The 21,618-nt window shown below is 37.5% G+C and overlaps 1 protein-coding gene across 8 annotated transcripts in view; it reads right to left on the minus strand.

The window, feature by feature from the left end:
- NEGR1 (neuronal growth regulator 1) overlaps positions 1-21,618 on the minus strand; it is a 1,037,762-nt gene that overhangs the window by 228,311 nt on the left and 787,833 nt on the right. For all 8 annotated transcript variants that reach the window (XM_086390573.1, XM_086390567.1, XM_086390577.1 and 5 more), the window contains one exon: positions 20,228-20,348. In XM_086390573.1, coding sequence (XP_086246699.1) covers positions 20,228-20,348 — 121 coding nt within the window. The remainder of the gene's footprint in view (positions 1-20,227; positions 20,349-21,618) is intronic.

Genomic DNA, 21,618 nt, shown 5'->3' on the forward strand with positions numbered 1-21,618 from the left:
ATTTTAAACATCTGTATCATGGGGCTTCCCTAGTAGCTCAGTTGGTAAAGAATCCACCTGCAATGCAGGTGACCCCAGTTCGATTTCTGGGTTGCGAAGATCTGCTGGAGAAGGGATAGGCTACCCACTCCAGTATTCTTGGGCTTCCCTGGTGGCTCAGCTGGTAAAGAATCTGCCTGCAATGTGGGAGACTTGGGTTCAATCCCTGGGTTGGGAAGATCCCCTGGAGAGGGGAAAGGCTACCCACTCAAGTATTCTGGCTGGAGAATTCCATGGTTTGTATAGTACATGGGGTCACAAAGAGTTGGACACAACTGAGCAACTTTACTGAGACTGATACTTCTCAATATAGTATCATATTGCAAATCTATCAATATTTATGCTAAAATCCCACAGTGATTCTTACATATTTTTCTGCATCACATCAGTAAATTTACTTTTAAACAATAGTATATGATATGAATAAAAATCCAGTTTCATTGTCCTTCATTATAGCAGATTTCAAGCTTTAACATGATGGCTTAAATCGAATTGTGTGTGCATGCTCAGTCATGTTCAACAATTTGCAACCCTATGAACTGTAGCCTACCAGGCTCCTCTGTCTATAGGATTCACCAGGCAAGAATACTGGAGTGGGTTGCCATTTCCTCCTCGAGGGGATCTTCGTGACTGAACCCACCTTTCCCATATCTCCTGCACTGGCAAGTGGATTCTTTCACAACTGAACCACCCAGGATTAGGTAAGCCCATGTCTGATAGTCTCCCTGGTGGCTCAGCAATAAAGAATCTGCCTGTCAATGCAGGAGATACAGGTTTGATCCCTGGACCAAGGAAGATCCCCTGGAGGAAATGGCAACCCACTCCAGTATTCTTGCCTGAGAAATCCCGTGGACAGAAGAGCCTGGAAGGCTATAGTCCTTGGGATCACAAAAGGGTCAGACATGACTTAGAGACTAAACGATAACAAAATGCTAAGGCTGTATCTTCCAGAGGACTCAGCAACTCCTTAGACTACTAACTCCCTTTTGTGTCCCATCTACCAAAACCAAGACTCATTTTTCTACCAAAGAATTGAGGAGATATTTGTTAGAGTCTTCATTTGGCTAGACTCTGGAGAGAAAATCCCAAGGGAGTATACTCTGTTACTTCATGGCACTGTTTGCTTATGTTCCTTATGGCTGTTCTTCTGAGCTGGGTTCCAACTTTCTGCCCTTTAATGTATCTGAAGGCAAAGCCGCAGATGTTGCTAAACCATGCAGTGAATCCATACTCTGTATGTGCAGGCCCATTTTTGGCCCCTAGCCAGCAGTGTTATGTGTATTCTTACCAGAGTGGCACATTAGTGGCATTTTAGCAGTAGCAGCTCCTTCTGCTCTGATCAGCCTGGCAGGTGATTATGGCCAATAAAAGAGAAAAGCATCTTCCCTGGGGGGATTTTCTTCCCTGAGAGAAAGCTATCTCTGAGATAACTGGAAAAGTCCAAAGCTTACTTTCTTCTATCCTGGGGAGTTTTAGAAGTACTGACTGCTCACGCATCATTGAAGAACCTGCCTTTGCCTGGTAGATGACTGGGGAACTCTTTCCAAAGCTGACCTGGAAGGAGAGTGACTTCTGAGATGGGATATATCTCTGGAGGGTATATTTCTATGATTTTCCTACAGTTATCTGGAGATAGTGTTAGTGAAAGTTTTCTCAGCTATTTAAATCAATTCTAAAAATTACTATAGAAATGAGTTCTATGCTGGGTGATTAGGGGCTAAGCTGAACAACACATTATTACTGAAGCTTTTCCAAGAAGAATCATATATATTCATATATATATATGAATACATCTTAGTTATTATTATTAATACTTATTATTAATAGATACCAAAAAAATGAACTATGCCTAGAAATCCCATCATGAGTGACCCTAATGTAATTTCACTGCTTCACTGAAAATAAATAAGGAAAGAGATCTTTATGATGAGTTTTTTAATGAAGCAGGCTTCTTCTAATATGTTTAAATATAATTATATTTTCCAGAAAGAGAGTCATTCTTTTTATATCAAACATACATTTGACAAATTGAATTGCTGTTCTGTGTTAAAGAAAATCCTTAGTAGGTTTCAAGTGTGTGCCATGAGCCTATTCACGGGATGATCCTGGATCCACTGGATTTTTCACATTTATTCTAGATTTGTTTGAATCCAGACTTCTTTATTTGCATCAGTGATGTGAAATCTGAAAGTGGCAACTCAAGAAATAGTTCACAACACAACTTGTAGTGAAACTGGAGAACAAAAAAATTGGAATATTGCCTTTTCAGGAGTTCATTCTCTTTTCCTAGACACTTAACCCTTTCAAGTTCTAAGAGAATGGTTCTTGTACTTAGCTTATAGAATGAGAGATGTTTTATTATAATCCCTCCACTCAAAAAGAAAAAAACAAACTCTATTATGTTAGGAATTAAATATGATATTCCTTAGCATGTGGTGCCTGCTTAGAAATGTCTGGTCACTTTTTTTTTTTTTTTGCATTTTTACTATTCACTGGACCCCGTGGATATAAGATTCTTCTACTACTGTGGGCTCTGAGGTCCTCTACCCTCTGTTACCTCTAGGGGTTTGTTCCAAATCACTATGATCTGCATCACCCCCACCGCCAAATCCATATATTGAAATCCTAAGTCTCAGAGACAATGGTATTAGTAGGTGGGTCTTTGGGAGGAACTTAAAAGTGATGAAGGTAAAACCTTCACGGTTGAGATCAGTACTTCATAAAAGAGACTTCAGAGATATTCCTAGCTGTTTCTGCCATGTGAAGATGCAATGAGAAGTCTGACACCCAGAAGGGTATCCTCACCCAATCATGCTGGCACCTTGATCTTGGACTCTCAGCCTCCAGCACTGTGAGATAAATTTCTTTGGTTTATAAGCTACCCGTCTGTGGTATTTTGTTGTAGCAGCTCAGATGGACTAAGACACATACCAAGGACCACTGCCCTCCTTCTTCTTTCTTGTCTTTTGTTAATATCTCATATATCTGTGAACTGAAGGCTATTTGCTTTGCCAGCAGATTCTGGGCTTCCCTCAGAGCTCAGTTAGTAAAGAGTCTGTGGAGCCTGGTAGGCTGCAGTCCATGGGGTCTCTAAGAGTCAGACACGACTGAGCGACTTCACTTTCACTTTTCACTTTCATGCATTGGAGAAGGAAATGGCAACCCATTCCAGTGTTCTTGCCTGGAGATTCCCAGGGACGGCAGAGCCTGGTGGGCTGCCATCTATGGGGTCACACAGAGTCGGACACGACTGAAGCAACTTAGCAGCAGCAGCAGCAGCAGCTTGCAATGCAGGAGACTCCAGTTCGATTCCTGGGTTGGGAAGATCCCCTGGAGAAGGGAAAGGCTACCCACTCCAGCATGCTAGCCTGGAGAATTCCATGGACTGTATAGTCCATGGGTTCAGACACAACTGAGAAACTTTCATTTCACTTCACTTCACTTCTGCCAACTCATAACTGACACAGCCTGACCAATTAACTAGTTCTGAATTAGAACAGTTCTTCATATTTTCAGTGTCAGAAGCAGCACATGGAAAGCATATTAATAGCTATGGTACTTCTCTTTCTGGTACATGAAATGTTAACAAACTTTACAATAATAACCTCTCTTAAACAGTATTTATCTAGGATAGCCAGAAAAACCCAGAGCAACATCACAACAGCAAAACTGGCCATTTAGCCATTAGCACTGATTGTCAAAGTTGCAAAAATAAATGGAACAACTAAACCTGACCTCATTCATTTAAAATATAAATCCAGCCTCAGTACAAATTTTGGGACTATAATTTTTATTTGCCTTTCCAGGTCAGGAGTAACAATAGCTATTTCTAGAGAAGCAAGCATTTGTTGGGAAAGATTGAAGGCAGGAGGAGAAGGGGATGACAGAGGATGAGATGGTTGGATGGCATCACTGACTCAATGGACATGAGTTTGAGTAAACTCCGGAAGTTGGTGATGGACAGGGAGACCTGGTATGTTGTAGTCCATGGGGTCGCGAAGAGTTGGACATGACTGAGCGACTGAACTGAACTGAACTGAAGCTTTCAGGTGCAAATAGTCACAAGAAAACTCCATTGCTAGTATAGGAACCATATATAAGTGTGTCAGATAACAACAATTAAATTATTAAAATAACTTGCAAAAAAAAATTAAAAAACAACTTTCAATAGGAATGGGAAAGGTGTTCTTAAATGGTAATAGATCTTTTATCAGACTAGAATTACAAAAGAATATGATAATAATATGGGCTTCCTTGGTGGCTCAGATGGTAAAGAATCTTCCTGCAATGCAGGGGACCTGGGTTCGATCCCTGCGTTGGGAAGATCCCTTGGAGAAGGGCATGGATACCCCCTCCAGTATTCTTGCCTGGAGAATTCCATGGACATAGGATCCTGGCTTGCTATAGTCCATGGAGTCACAAAGAGTCAGACACGACTGAGTGACTATACACACACACACACACACCTGATAATAATATATCATGTTATATAACTGGATAAGATGAATACAGGCTTACTAACTGATATTTGGGTGGTAGCATAGGAAATATGGAAGGTGGTAGGGGAAAATAAGCAGCTCTGGAATCATACAAGTTATATTTACAAAGAAAAGGAACATTACTTCCAGAAATTGATTTCAGGCTTGTGGAGCTCCAAGTCATGGTATGAACTACAGATACAGTTCAAAAAAAGAGCTTTAGAGAAAGTCACGGGTGATGGTAAACACTCTGATATGCTATTAATGGAAATAAAGATTAATTTTGTCATCAAATGATTATTAAATATCTCTTATGCTTGAGGCACTGATTTAGGAACCAAAGAGAAATAGACAAATAGAACACTATTAGTATCTAAAGGGTTTTAGCTACATCTGAAAATCTGAAAATGACACTGAGACGGCATATAGGTCCTTGTACAACACATCTTTTAATGGCTCTTTCAATGTTAAAGTTTCAGCTTAAATACATATATCTGGCTCTGAATTCATGACTATTTCTGTCTTTTCAGTGTGAGCAGGAATGGTTTATGAATGTGGAAAATACTAGCTGCTCTCAACACATTTATGACAGAAGTTAATCTAAGAAATTTCAATGTTATACAGAAACTTTTAGTGTTAAGAGTGTGGGAAACTGACATTTAGGCATTTTCAAAGGTATGATCAACTAATCTTCATAGCCATCCTATAAGGTAAGCATTATTGGTCCTATTTTGCAGATGAGAAAAAAGAACAATTTAGAAAAAAATAAATATTTTTATTTTCCACTGTTTGATAAGTGAAAGTGAAAGTTGCTCAGTCACGTCTGACTCTTTGTGACCCCATGAACTATACAGCCCATGGAATTCTCTAAGCTAGAATCCTGGAGTGGGTAGCCTTTCCCTTCTCCAGGGGATCTTCCCAACCCAGGGATCGAACCCAGGTCTACCTAATTGCAGGCAGATTCTTTACCAGCTGAGCCATAAAGGAAGCCCAAGAATACTGGAGTGAGTAGCCTATCCCTTCTCCAGTAGATCTTCCTGACCCAGGAATTGAACCTGGGTCTCCTGCATTGCAGGCAGATTCTTTACCAACTGAACTATCAGGGAAGCCCATTTGATAAGTTGTAGAACCAAAATTAAAATCTGGGTCTTCTGAATATTGGTATCCTCCAAAAGTAGCAACTGATATTTTGAAACCACCAAGAGAAATCAGGATATTGCATTTGAATTTGGAGAGACAAGTCAGAAATCATGGGTTGTTGAAGGAAGTCAAGTTAAATCAAGGAATAAAACTAATGGTGCTAAATAACCAAGTTTTCATGTGGCATTTATGCCAAGAAAGCCAGGTTCAACTCATGAGGTGAAACTAGTGGGGTAGATACTCAAACAAAAATGTAGGGTTTGGTTCAAATAGCTGCCTGGTGATTTCTCTGGCAGTTCAGATAAGCTAGAGGCCTCTTAACTATCTATTATGGGCTTAATTATGCACAGCAATGCCACCCCTTACATCAGGTGTCATTAGCCTCCAGTGGAGTTAGCCTTTCAGGCTACTCAAGGTCCCAAGATGAGAAGCATGAAATCGGTTTCACCTCTCTCCTCAGTTCACCTTCCTTCACACACACATACCTTTTCAGTTTCAATTATTGCTTATTTTTTTTCCCCCTAGCTTCACTAAATATTTGGGTGGTAGTAAATCCCCATAGTGTACATGCATGCTGTATGTACCAAGATTGACAGGAAAAAAAAAAAAAAACAGAACCTAGAAGATTAACAAGAAAGCAATATAATTTAAGCCCAGAATTGTCTCTAAAGTCTGAATTTTAGTGATGCTCTGAAGTTACTGTGTTCTCTCTGACTTGGTCAAATCATCATCATAACATTAAATACATCTCTTTGTAAGTTCTCATATATTTTTGTGGCTTTTGATTGTGTTCCACATTCCCCATTAGAGTGTAATTACATTCAGGCAAGGATCCTGGCTGGTTTTGTTATTCATCATATTCTAAGTATGTAACAGAGTGCTGGGCATTTAATAATTATACAGTAAGTGTGTGCTTGACTGAGTGAATTATGTTTTTACATTTTTTAATGCTTAGGTTTTCATCTATAAAATGGGAAAAATGAAGCCAATTTCAAAGTTAATAGAATATTTTTAAGCATATAAAATGTAATATTATATGTATATATACACATATATATCAAACACAGTAAGCACTGGATATATGATAGGTGTCATTATTGTTCAGTGATAGAGTCTGTTTCTTAGAACAGATACATTTCCTCTCAGATGGCAGAAAAATATTAAATATTGAGCATACAGGAAATTATTTTTAAAGAAAAGATCTAGGAGAGTGACTGAAAGGGTCATGGCATCATGATTTCAAGATATACCAAACTCAGTATCAATTACATGCACATTAACAACCTCATCTAGGCTTTTCACAGAAGTGCAGGGTAGATAAAAAAAAGTAAAAAGAGGGAGGAGAGGAACTGCTAGAAACCAGAGAGACATGAAAATTTATGTGAACATGCTACTATAGCAACCTATTGGTTTACTGTATTGCTTGGCACTCAAGGCCCCAAAACAATGTATCATTTATTCCGAGGAACAGACTGGAGGATATCATGCATCACTGTCTTAGCCCCAAGGGGTATCTATCTTTAGTTGCATATTTGAATAAATTAATATTATTATAATATATTAGGACATTTTAATGATTTTAGACTTTATTAGGCTATTTAAAATGTATGTTTTGTTTATTTCATCAATTTTAATGAAATTAATAATTTTAGATCAGAGACCTTTGGGCTGCCTTACTTGTGACAGTTTGATTTGCACAGGAATGATATTGCCTTTTAACCCTATATCAAACAAATGAAGGCTACAGTGCAGATGTCAATATTTCCCTGACTGCAGTGAGTCTTGTATCCCTGGCAGCCTGGCCTGTGTCTAGATTTCTCTTCTCTGCTTCAACTGCTTTTCTAATATCAATGTGCTTATGATTTTAATGTCGAATTTTATCCTGCAATGTACCAACACAACCACTTTGCACAGACTGAGTTGACAAGAAGAAATCCTGGGAAATCAGAGTTGAGCAACAGAAACTAGCTCCTTTCTGGAATCACATATTGGGTTTACAGTGTTCCACAATCTAAGGTGATGATACATTTCTATAAATAGTCTCATCAATTTGAAGATATATCAAAACTAGAATGACTCTACTTTATCATTATGAAAAGGCCACAATTCATTCTCGCAACAGAGTTTGTTCCAAACACCATGTTAGATGTTGAAAGCATGATGGTTAACACAGCAGAACTCTTACTCCCTGGTAGATTATATTAGGAGGAGAGATGGGCAAGTACAAAAGTTGAGTATGGTTTAAAAGAGTATTTCAAGGAGGCTTCCTGGGTGACTCATTGGTATAGAATCCACCTGCCAGTGCAGGAGACACAGGTTCAAACTCTGATCCAGGAAGATCCCGCATGCCACAGAGCAACAAAGTCTGTGTACCATGACTCTTGAGCCTGTGTTCTAGAGCCCAGAACTGCAATTACTGAGCCCACATGCTGCAGCTACTGAAGGCTGCACATCCTAAAGCCCGTGTTCTGCAACAAAATAAGCCATTGCAATGAGAAACCTGTGCACCACAACTACAGAGTAGTCCTGACTCACCTCAACTAGAGAAAGCCCAGGCAACAAAAAAGACAAAGAACAGCCAAAAATAAGTAAATGAATAAATAATGAATTCTGCAAGAGTTTTGTAAAAGTACTTAGATAGAGGTGAGCAAATGGGAGTACATCTGGAGAGCTTCCTCTTTTAGCATGAAAGTCTCAGGGTAGTTTTCTGAGAGAAGGTGACCTCTGAATTCAGACAAAAGGACTAGTGGAAGGCAGAGGTACCTGTCAAAGGTAGCCAGGGTGTGTGTGTGTGTGTGCGTGTGTGTGTGTGTGTGTGTGTGTGTGTGTGTGTGTAACGGGCTTATAAGCAAAACACCCAACATATGAAGAGGCTTGAAAGACAGAAATCATATCACAGTTTGGTAATTGAATATTTCAGGATGGATAAACCCCTATTTTGAGACAGCAGAATGGCAAGATTTATAGCCAGAGAGGTCAACAGGGGCTAGAACATGAAGGTCTCCCATGCATGCTGTACTGTTAGGACTTTATTCTAGGGATAGTCAGGAATCACTGAAGGATTCCAGGACAAAGTGATAAGGCCAAGTATTTACTTTGGAAATATCACTATGCATTTTAAGAACACAACCAAAACCCTGCTTGCTCGTGGACTGTGTATCCAGTATCAACACCTGATTTCACTATGCTTCCCAAGCCAACTCGGCACTCAGAATTCTTCCAAATCTCTTTTCCTGTGTTCCTAATCTCAGCTAATAACTTCACCATTCAACCTTGTTATTGAGACATAAAACTTGGAATTACCTTCAAATTGCCCTTTTCTTGTATCTAATCAGACACTGAAATATACAAATAATATATTTTCTGTCTTGCTTTTAAACTGAACAACCAATACCCCAGTTTAAACCATATTTTATATCTTTCCCATCCATTCTTCCCAAATGCTTCCAGAAATGTTTTGTGAAGATGAGAAGTAGATCATTTCACTACTCTTGAAAAGGCCCCAAATGGCTTCCTAGGGCCTATGGAATCAAGCCCAAATGTCTTATGATATTTAAGATCCCTCAAGTCTTGCCCTAAGGGTCCTTTCTAAACCTACCTCCTATTACATACACCAGATTCACGTCCTGTATCCTGAGACATGACAAACTCTCCACACAATGCTTATATGAATTGACTGTGTTCTTTCCTTGCTTATGATTATTTTCGACTCCTTGCAATATTTGGAAATTCTATTCATTCTTTGTTTTCCAGCACAAAAACTACCTTCCCCACCCTCTGGAAGCATTTATTAATACTCTGATTGGAGTTGAACTGACTGTTGCTGTGCACTTTTAAGGAACTGACTTAGGATTCTCTTTGGATTTTCTTGGTACTTACTTCATTTTGGTGATTTTTATGACAGGTCACAAATTGTAAGTCAGGAGATGCAAACTAGAGTTAGTCCACTTTCAACCTTGTTTGACTGGCCCAAAGTTTACAATAAAATAATATGTCCTTATGTCTTACTCGGACATGTGCTCTCCAGATCCCAATATTTGTTTCAGATATTTACCCTTTATCAACTTGGCCTTGAATGACTAAATCATTACAGGGGCGATGAAGTTGTATTGATAAGACTTTGGTTGTAAAAAGGCATGAAATATCATCAGAATGAAATTTATATACTAATAAAAATAAGCAAATACATTATAATGAGATGATGTTATAAATTCAAGTTCTTTCAATGCGGGAACTTATTTCTTTTTCAAATTTCACAAATTACCTCACAGATAAGTGCCTGATGGAAAGAAAGAAAGTCTCAGGTCAGCAGAGAAGATCATTTTTAATGTGGGGTGGTAATGAAATTTATGGCCTGTCTAGATGATCCAGTACCCTTCTAAATCAAAATATGTAATGACTTACTCATAGTAACAGCCTTGCATATGAGAGGACAAGAGGGGTGATGGGCAGGGTGTGTGTGTGTGTGTGTGTGTATGTGTGTGTGTGTGTGTGTGTGTGTGTAAAATTATAATTCTAGACCCTCTGAATAATCAAACTGTGGTATAAAATCTAGAAGAGGGATATCTTGACATGAGAGTCAGGAAATTAGGGGAGTGGTTGTTTTGATTTTAAGGTCACTTTATTGAGGTATAATCGATATATATAAAATTCTATGTATTTTATATATGCTACTCAGTGAGTTTGGATAACCTCAATAGAAAATGAAACCATCAATATAAAGGCTATAAACATATTCATCAACCTCCCAAGTTTTCCTTGAAATTAGATTTTTACTGCCCATTCTTTAATTCCCTTCAGCAAGTCATTTTACCTTTATGAGATTGTATTTTTCTTAGGCATAATCTAGTTAGAATTATGCAAGGAATGAATAAGATAATATGCAGTGATTATATAATATGTGATGTAAGACTTCAAACTCAGCATATAGGATAAAAGTCACAAGCCGTTAAAACTGCCCTTGCGTGTGTGTTCAGTCGCTCAGCTATGTCCAACTCTTTGTGACCCCATGGACTGTAGTCCTCCAAGTTCCTCTGTCTATGGAATTCTAAGGCAAGAATGGGTTGCCATTGACAATTCCCTAGACTTCCTTACTTTAAACTAACACACTTCACAAAAGTCTCCAAAATGGAAGGCAAGCCCTTCAGGGTGAGTACAGTGAAATGACCTGTTAGAGTATAAGAAAAAGATAATAAAATATCCATTTAAGTTTCATTTATATCTCATCTTCTAAATTTTATCTGTTTTAGCTTACTTAATGCATGCAATATACTAATTCAGAAATGCATGTACATAATTTACAAATAAGTATGCATATTTTGGTAGTTTGCTAAGGTTTAAATTTCACTCATAGGGATATGTATTCTAAAATAGTTGTGAAATAGAAATACTGTTTTACATCATTCTCCATGGTTGAGCACTGGATGAAATAGTTGATTTTTGTTTTAGAACCATGTTATATTAGACACACATTTTCCACCTGAAAATCTCACTGAGAATGGAGATATACTCACACTATCAGAAAAAATAGGAATGAAGACTGATCAAAGGAGTAGCAGGAATATGTCTCCCACTGCATGTCTTTCTGAAACATATATTGAGTGGAGTAGTGAGTTCATGCCATTTAAATTGTTACTATTTATATTTATCTCTTTCTTTTACTTTTTCTGCCTCTCTCAAGCAGCACCCAAAGCTTAAAGAGTTGATTCTATCATAAGTGAAATGCAAAAATGTCCTTCTTTTGCTAAATTACCATATATAAAAATGCTTTGAAAATCATAGTGTTATACAAATGTGATGTATGTATTCATAACTTAACACACACATATTACATGAAAAACAGCAGAGAAAAAGGGATCAATGAAGACACAGAGAAATATTTTAACACATTTTTCTGGTTCCCTTGAAAATAAAAGAAAGGAAGAAGACCCTCCCTCTTATATTCCTTCATCAAAATGAGTAACTCAGATAAAATTTATGGCCTGTCTAGACGATCCAGTAGTAAATAATCTAGAATAGGAAAACGGAAAGGAAAGGTCACTCCACTTCATTATGATTTTCCAAGTTTACCTCACCTCTGTAAAGCTAACAGTAAAAAAAAATCATCATTCCCTAAAGTGAAAACCTAACCTGATTGAAAAAGGTCATCATACTTCTGTGTAATGTGAACCTGGCATACTCCACCTGGCTGATTTTAGGCATTTCCCTATCCATTAAGTGGTAACTGAATATATTGTGTAACATGTGCATGCATGTTTTATGCACATAGATAATAAATCCTTTAAAACAGGCAATAAGATACTGCTCATCATATTCCCTTTGAAGCACTGGTTTAAGCTGAACAAATTATAGGATTCTGAAGTGAGAGGTATGATGACATGGATATTTGTAGTAAAGAATGGCAAAAATTCATAGACTAAATTTGATATCTATTGCTTAAAAAGTCAAAATATTATAAGTTCTCACCATCAAATATATTCAATTGTAGTTATACATTTGCTATTAACAGATATATTGATAATTTTAATTTTTTACTACATATTTGTTTTCCATTCATGGATGTAATTTTTATTTACCTTATTTGTAACTTTTGTATCCTTATCTTAAATTATGATAAATTATTACGGAAAATGCCTTGTTGATAATAAAGAATTCTAAAAAGCATAGCCACAATGGAACATTTGCTTAAAATAGGCAGTGAATAAAACATGCATCATTCTAAAACACTGAAGCAGTTAAACTCATCATACAAAATAAGAAGGTAAGTCTTTCTAAATTGCGGGCCTGGATTTGAGGACAGCTAAAAATCAATAGGAGGTAATCCAAATAAGTAGACAAATAACAAAATTCTTATTTAAGTCAAGATGGTATTATCATCTCCATAAAGTGATATAAAATCTATTTTTGTAATACTTAGTTAAATTTTAGTCTATTAAAATTTACTTTATGTTTTTAGTCTTAATCCTAAGTGAATGTACTGTTCTCAAGTCATAGATCAACTTAATTTCATGTCATCAAAACATTATTTACTAGAATTTTATTAAGGATTTTTGCATCTATGTTCATCAGTGATATTGGCCTGTAGTTTTCTTTTTTTGTGGGATCTTTGTCAGGTTTTGGTATTAGGATGATGGTGGCCTCATAGAATGAGTTTGGAAGTTTGCCTTCCTCTGCAATTTTCTGGAAGAGTTTGAGCAAGATAGGTGTTAGCTCTTCTCTAAATTTTTGGTAGAATTCAGCTGTGAAGCCGTCTGGACCGGGGCTTTTGTTTGCTGGAAGATTTTTGATTACACTTTCACCATTACTATTCAACATAGTTTTGGAAGTTTTGGCCACAGCAATCAGAGCAGAAAAAGAAATAAAAGGAATCCAAATTGGAAAAGAAGAAGTAAAACTCTCACTATTTGCAGATGACATGATCCTCTACATAGAAAACCTTAAAGACTCCACCAGAAAATTACTAGAACTAATCAATGACTATAGTAAGGTTGCAGGATACAAAATCAACACACAGAAATCCCTTGCATTCCTATACACTAATAATGAGAAAACAGAAAGAGAAATTAAGGAAACAATTCCATTCACCATTGCAACGGAAAGAATAAAATACTTAGGAATATATCTACCTAAAGAAACTAAAGACCTATATATAGAAAACTATAAAATACTGGTGAAAGAAATCAAAGAGGACACTAATAGATGGAGAAATATACCATGTTCATGGATTGGAAGAATCAATATAGTGAAAATGAGTATACTACCCAAAGCAATTTATAGATTCAATGCAATCCCTATCAAGCTACCAACAGTACTCTTCACAGAGCTAGAACAAATAATTTCACAATTTGTATGGAAATACAAAAAACCTCAAATAGCCAAAGCGATCTTGAGAAAGAAGAATGGAACTGGAGGAATCAACCTACCTGACTTCAGGCTCTACTACAAAGCCACAGTTATCAAGACAGTATGGTACTGGCACAAAGACAGAAATATAGATCAATGGAACAAAATAGAAAGCCCAGAGATAAATCCACACACATATGGACACCTTATCTTTGACAAAGGAGGCAAGAATATACAATGGATTAAAGACATTCTCTTTAACAAGTGGTGCTGGGAAATCTGGTCAACCACTTGTAAAAGAATGAAACTAGAACACTTTCTAACACCATACACAAAAATAAACTCAAAATGGATTAAAGATATAAATGTAAGACCAGAAACTATAAAACTCCTAGAGGAGAACATAGGCAAAACACTCTCTGACATACATCACAGCAGGATCCTCTATGACCCACCTCCCAGAATATTGGAAATAAAAGCAAAAATAAACAAATGGGACCTAATTAACCTTAAAAGCTTCTGCACATCAAAGGAAACTATTAGCAAGGTAAAAAGACAGCCTTCAGAATGGGAGAAAATATTAGCAAATGAAGCAATGGACAAACAACTAATCTCAAAAATATACAAGCAACTCCTACAGCTCAACTCCAGAAAAATAAATGACCCAATCAAAAAATGGGCCAAAGAACTAAATAGACATTTCTCCAAAGAAGACATACAGATGGCTAACAAACACATGAAAAGATGCTCAACATCACTCATTATCAGAGAAATGCAAATCAAAACCACTATGAGGTACCATTTCACACCAGTCAGAATGGCTGTGATCCAAAAGTCTACAAATAATAAATGCTGGAGAGGGTGTGGAGAAAAGGGAACCCTCTTACACTGTTGGTGGGAATGCAAACTAGTACAGCCACTATGGAGAACAGTGTGGAGATTTCTTAAGAATCTGGAAATAGAACTGCCTTATGATCCAGCAATCCCACTGCTGGGCATACACACTGAGGAAACCAGAAGGGAAAGAGACACGTGTACCCCAATGTTCATTGCAGCACTGTTTATAATAGCCAGGACATGGAAGCAACCTAGATGTCCATCAGCAGATGAATGGATAAGAAAGTAGTGGTACATATACACAATGGAGTATTACTCGGCCATTAAAAAGAATACATTTGAATCAGTTCTAATGAGGTGGATGAAACTGGAGCCTATTATACAGAGTGAAGTAAGCCAGAAGGAAAACCACCAATACAGTATACTAACGCATATATATGGAATTTAGAAAGATGGTAACAATAACCCTGTGTACGAGACAGCAAAAGAGACACTGATGTATAGAACAGTCTTATGGACTCTGTGGGAGAGGGAGAGGGTGGGAAGATTTGGGAGAATGGCATTGAAACATGTAAAATATCATGTATGAAATGAGATGCCAGTCCAGGTTCGATGCACGATACTGGATGCTTGGGGCTAGTGCACTGGGACAACCCAGAGGGATAGTATGGGGAGGGAGGAGGGAGGAGGGTTCAGGACGGGAACACATGTATACCTGTGGCGGATTCATTTTGATATTTGGCAAAACTAATACAATTATGTAAAGTTTAAAAATAAAATTAAGAAAAAAAAAACATTATTTACTTAAAGTGTCCTTTCACTTCACATAAGGAGTATATTTCTTCTTATCAGTCTTCTCTGCAAAAACCATCACAATATTGCAAAGTAATTAGCATCCAATTATAAAAATTTTGTTTAAAAGACAAAAAAAGTTAAAATTTTTAGTTTTATGTATAATCAAAGTCTGAACTCTAGTTCTCCCAACACTTACTGTATTTATACCTAGAGTAAAATTTAGCATACTAGAATTGTCCCTGCCAGGTATGCTGAAAGTCACTATAGTGTTAAAAAAAATGACCATTTTATGTGTGCTAAGTCACTTCAGTCGTGTCCACCTCTTTGTGATCCCATGCACTATAAGCTTCCAGGCTCCTCTGTCCATGGGATTCTCTAGGCAAGAATACTGGAGTGAGTTGCTGGGCCCTCCTCCAGTGGATCTTAGCAACTCAGGGATCAAATCCACATCTTTTATGTCTCCTGCATTAGCAGGTAGGTTTTTTACCACTAGCGCCACTTGGGAAGCCCAGACTATATTATACAAAGAAATAATATCTTCCTAACTAATATATAACTTTAGTCATTGCTATGATGCTTACCCAAACAGTACAATAAACTAAAGGTCAAATGGCTAATATTTCTAATGTATAAACAATTACATCATTCATAAGGGAAACAGTGTGACAGACATCTTTGAAGATGGCATCCAATGGTTCTCAACTCTTAATGTTTATGTTCCCCTGTAATCTCTCCCTCTTTGAATAGGGTCACCTTTTATAACCAATAATATATTGCAGAAATGACAGAGACTTCTCAGACTAGGTCATGAACAGCTTCTATGGTGTTCTCTTGAATCACTAGCTCTGGGGAAAACCAACTGTCTTATTATAAAGATGTCAAGCAGCCCTATTTAGAGATCTATATAGTGATTAACAGACACCTTCTGTCAGTAATGGTTGCTTCCCTGGTGGCTCAGTGGTAAATAATTCACTTGCCAAGACAGGAGACCTGGGTTTGATCCCTGGGTTGGGAAGATTCCCTGGAGAAGGAAATGACAACCTATTCCAGTATTCTTGCTTGGGAAATCCCATGAACAGAGGAATCTGGTGGGCTGCAGTCCATGGGGTCGCGAGAGAGTTGGACAAAACAATGACTAAACAACAACTTGTCAATAACAGGTACCAGTTTGTGGGGCATGGGACTGAGCCATCTTAGCAGCTGATCCTCCAGTCCTAGTCAAGCCTTCAGAGGATTAGCAGCAGGTGACATTTGATGGGAACCAGGTGGGAGACCCTGAGCCGTACCCCACTAGGAATTCCACCAGGAATGCTCCTGGATTCCTGACCCAGACATACTGAGATAACAAAAGCTTACTGTTTGAAATTGCTAAATTTGGGGTTGTTACTTAGCAACAGAAAACTAATAATGGCAATGTAAACAAAGGACAGAACATAGGTTGAGAGGCTGACGAAGGTAAAATGTGTCCTGATAGCATCTTTTATATGAGTGCTCTTAGACAAGTTAAGTTTCTTATGTTTTAGTTTTGTCATCAGTAAATTGAAGATAATAAATCATACCTCAGAGAGGTCTGAAGAATAAATGAGACAGAATGTAAAGGTCCTGGGAAGTAATTTATCCCTGGTAATGTTTCTTCCTTGTCTTTAAATTGTGCTTAATTTTGCAGGACCTTTTTTTTTTTTTTTTTTTTTAAGTTTTCAAGCAGATTATTCTCAGTGCACAGAAGAGGATTTTACAGGATATGATACAACTATAGGCAAAGATAAGATTAGAGATGATCAGGTATTTCCTCCTATTTGTTTGTGTTTATTTGCTTATATTTATCTGAATGAAAATCTGGCTTTGAAAATCTTGACTTAAGCAAGATGAATTTTTATAAACATCTCTTAAAGTACATGGGCTTCCCAGGTGGTGCCAGGGGTAAAGAATCCACCTGCCTATGCAGGAGCTGCCAGAGACATGAGTTTGATTCCTGGGTCAGGAAGATCCCCTAGAGTAGGAAATGCAACCCACTCTAGTATTCTTGCCTGGAAAATTCCATGGACAAAGGAGCCTGGTGGGCTATGAGGTAGCAGAGAGTTGGGCACAACTGAGCATGTATGTACAAAAATATGAACAGAGTAAGTTATTTCTGAATATTTTTCAAGCCTCAAGTATAAAAGGAAATAAAACTAAGAAAACAAAACTTCTCCAGATCTTGTAAAAACTCTGCTCTGTTCCAAGAGAGTCTCTGACAGCCTCATGCTTCTGTTAACAACCTTGAGGTCAAGAAAACAACCCAAAAACATGCTGTATCTGTTTCTTTTCTGTCTAGTTACCTTGACTCCATTATTTCTGTGTCTTTGACTAAACCAACGGAGAAAGTATAAGCGAATGTTTCTATGTTCGGTCTTATTTTGCTAACTGATAAGTTACCTGAAATGCCTTTATCCTGGCATTTAACATTGACTTTTCAAATTATTTTTGATAGATCCCGAGGTCCCATGACCATACTAGGTGTCACAGTATAGACGTTAAATCCATGAACTCCATCTGAATATTTGCAAGACTTCTTGGGTTCAATTTCCAGCTCTGTCATTAACTATAGACTTGTGCAAAGTACTTATTGTAAATACACTGTGCTAGATTTCTCTTCAGCAAGAGGTAAGAATAAAAATATTATCTTTCTATAGGTTTGTTGTGAAAATAAAATGGGTTAATGTTAAATACGAAGTGCTTATCACATAGATAGCTTTTCATTTTGATAAAATAAATTTTTTAAATGTCCTGGGCCCTGAAGTTAGCATGGTAGATGCACTAGTGAGTGTAACAACAATCATTTGACAAGCAGAAGTTTTCTTTCTCTCAGTCCCTACACATATTCAAATTTTTTTTTTTTTTTTGTAGTTTTGAGAAGATAGATTTATATATTCTAGTGGTATTTGGATATATCTTCAAATACAACTCTAACAAATGATAAATGTATGCTTCATTCTTAAATAAAATATATATTTGCCTTTGAAAGTGCATTTGATTTTCACAGCTACTAGATTTTTTTCTGTGAATGAGTGTATCAGGGAAGAGCTCTGATTGGGGAGAATTAATCAACCTATTTTTGTAGCAGTTCTAAACTCCTCTGAAAAGTTATAGTCCATTTCCCAACTTGGGGAAAAAAACAAAACAAAACAAAACAATGAAGCTACAACTGCAGACACAACTTGGCTCTCTTCTGTCTTTGGTATAGGCCAAGCAAGTGGGGTGAGGGTTGTTGTAGTCTTTTTGACAATGGTCACTGAATTTAGGAAAGTGGAAGAGAGAGATATAGCAAAAAAAAAAAAAAATAGTAGAAATAAAATGGACTTTAACAAAGGAGTTCTCACTTGTGCTACTAAGAATAATCCTGCTCATTAACCTTTCAGAAAGGCATGACACAGTTTCAAAAGTGAATTTGAAAGATATGTAAAATAATTTAAACCACTTTTTAAAAAGTGTGCTTTGTGGAGAACCAGGGATGGGGGAAGGAGTTACAAGGACATCCTAACGGAAGGGGGGCTCTGAGTAGATAGAACTGAGACTCCATTCACCCCTACTTTCACAGATATTATTTAGTGGGTCTTCAAATAGGATTATATTTGAACAAAGGGTTTCATAATTTTCAAAGGATTGAGAACCATGCTTCTAGATGTTTACCTCTATTCATCATCACAAACTGAAAACTTCTTAACCTGGATTATCAGAATCTGAGGAAGGTTATATTGCCAGATATATAATCTTGTAGGGTTGGGATAAGGGTGACCACAGATGAGTTTATCTAATTTTAGGTTTATAAAAATATAGGGGAGCTTCCAAAAGCCACCAAGATTTCAAATTAATAAAAGCAATAATTAATTAGCAAAAAAAATTAGAAATTAAGCAGCCCAAATTGTAGAAGAGGTTGCATATAAAATAACTGCAAAAAAATTCTAGGTGAATCCACTATCAGTTATCCAAAACAAATAAGATAGTTATGGGGATATCTTTTATTGTTTTATTGTTAAGGCTGATGTTAAAGGAGAATATTTCCCATAAATCCTCTTTTGATCACAGTTTAAGAAACAAAGTACCTACTCATGTCACATCCATTTTCATCCATTGTGGCAACATCTAAGTTCTTATGTGATTTCACCTGTTTTCTGTTCAGACACTTAGCTGTAATTAGTTATGAGACATGACACTTAATAAACCTCATATGTTTATGTTGAACAGTATGGCATTGCCAATATTTAGCCTTTTTGACTGAAAAAAAATTTAAATTTCATATGGTCCAAACTAACATTTTCTAGCATACATTCCCTCCTTAATTTTGAAGCCATTTAGATGATATCCTCTCCTCTGTATTATATCTTCCATTTAATCCACAGGGGTCCCATTCTTCTTTGTTGGCTTGATAAGAACAGGTGAAGAGGTCTGAATGAGCCCACTGGTTGAAAGTAAAGAGAAAGTCCTTAAGTCTTGTCTTGTCTTGTTCAACAGCTGTTGCTAAGACTTTCAGAAGTGCCTCAAGGGGACAATCATATAGAGCTGATGTTAGAGTAGCCCTAAAATCCCCTTCATTAGTCCTTCAACCATGCAGTTTATCCCTCTACAGTCCCTTTAGTGATAGAATACCTGAAATGCCATATTCTATAAAAACAAAATGTTAAAATGTCTTAAGGGAGAGAGAGGCAGGTAAAAGGGTTAGGCTGATCAAGGAAGCCAGGCAGAGTCAGCGGCTCTGATTGCTTTTGGAGTGCTCTTATGGAAGCTGGGCCCAAGTCCTTTAAGAGCTGGTTTATTTCCCAAGTAAACATGGTTTCCAGAAAGAGCAATGGTGTGCTGGCTCCGAAGGGAGGGGTAGAAATGAAAGGCATCAGTGATGGGGGATTTGCTGGCATTTCTGAGATCATATAAACCAAAGTGGACATTTCTTCTGGATGCTATTAGCTACTCATCCCTCCCACGTGGGCCTCTTCGTGCCCCAGAGAAGGCTGCTAAGAATCATTCAAGCCAGTTAAAGAAACTGCTTAAAGTAAATATCTGAAACACAAACACATTAGCTCAAAGTGCTTGAAACAGAGTAATAATCACAAAGTCCTTACTTCTTCTCCCCTTTGTACCATTCAAAGGCCGGAGGCGGCACACCTGCACCTTCGCATCTTATCAATCCACTGCGTCCGGGGGCCACGGTGCCAGATTTAATTTCCTGAATTGTAGGAGCAACTGAAAAAGAAACAAAGAAAGAAAGAAACTGGTGGGTTAGTTAAAATAATCTTCAACAGAAATATAGCACACATATTTTTATTCCTTTTACATTCAAAGCAATCTTATGCCTGATAGACCAATGCATCACATTTTCAGTGTTTTATGCTCCTCATATGAGACCAGTCATTTTCAGCTTCATTTTTCAAGTTGGACAATAGACAAATGTTCCTAGGGAGTGCAGAGTAAATGCAATACATTTTGGCCTTGCTTCCTATTGGAAAAATGGCATTGTTGAGGGGAACACTTCATCTGTACTCCAGTCAAACTACACTTCAATAATAGCTCTCATTCACTGAGTGACGGCTGGGAGCCAGTCATGGTGGCTCCGTGCTTTATGTTCATGATTTCCTCACAGTAATGCTCTAAGCTAGATGGTATTATCTCAATTTTACAAATGTGAGAACTGAAACTCAGAGAGGTTAAGTAATTTGTCTGAGGTCACACAGCTACTTAGCTGCAGAGTTTGGATTTCATGTCAGGCATGTTGACCCAAAGTCTGAAGTCTTCCTATTCTGTGTTTTTCCTTACTCCCTATCATGTTAGTGATTTTTTAAAATGTATTTCCTTCTACCTGGAATGCTATCCTTTCTCATTTCCACAGATTCAAGGCCCAAATTTTGGGGTCACCATCTCCTTACTCTTCCTTGCTCTGGCAGGAAATAGCTCTCTTTTTTTCAGAATAGTTTCTCTAAATCTCTCATAACATACACTTTGTGTCTTGTAATGATGGATACACCAGGCTTCCTTGTCAGCTGCCTAAAGGCAGGATAAATATCTGATTTATCTCTGCTTATTCAGAGGTCAAAGCACAGTGCCTGGCACAAAATGATGCTTAAAAATATTCATCATAGCATAGGAGAAGGGAATGGCTACTCACTCCAGTATTCTTGCCTGGAGAATTCCATGGACAGAGGAGACTGGCAGGCTTACAGTCCATGGGGTCACAAAGAGACAGACATGACTGAGGGATTTGCTGGAGAAGGAAAAGGCAACCCACTCCAGTTTTCTTGCCTGGAGAATCCCAGGGACAGAGGAACCTGGTGGGCTGCCATCTCTGGGGTTGCACAGAGTCGGACACAACTGAAGCGACTTAGCAGCAGCATATATGTTTGTATGTATATGTAGATACACACATATATATTGGTTTTATTTTTCTGTGAGAACCCTGAATAATATATGGAGCCAAAGGATGGAAAATTAGATGGGACCTTGAGGGCAATTTTAAGGA

This window comes from Bos grunniens, chromosome 3 (assembly GCF_055505025.1).
Source record: "Bos grunniens cultivar Pamir isolate PY7600 chromosome 3, Bosgru_T2T1.0, whole genome shotgun sequence".
NCBI lineage: Eukaryota > Metazoa > Chordata > Mammalia > Artiodactyla > Bovidae > Bos > Bos grunniens.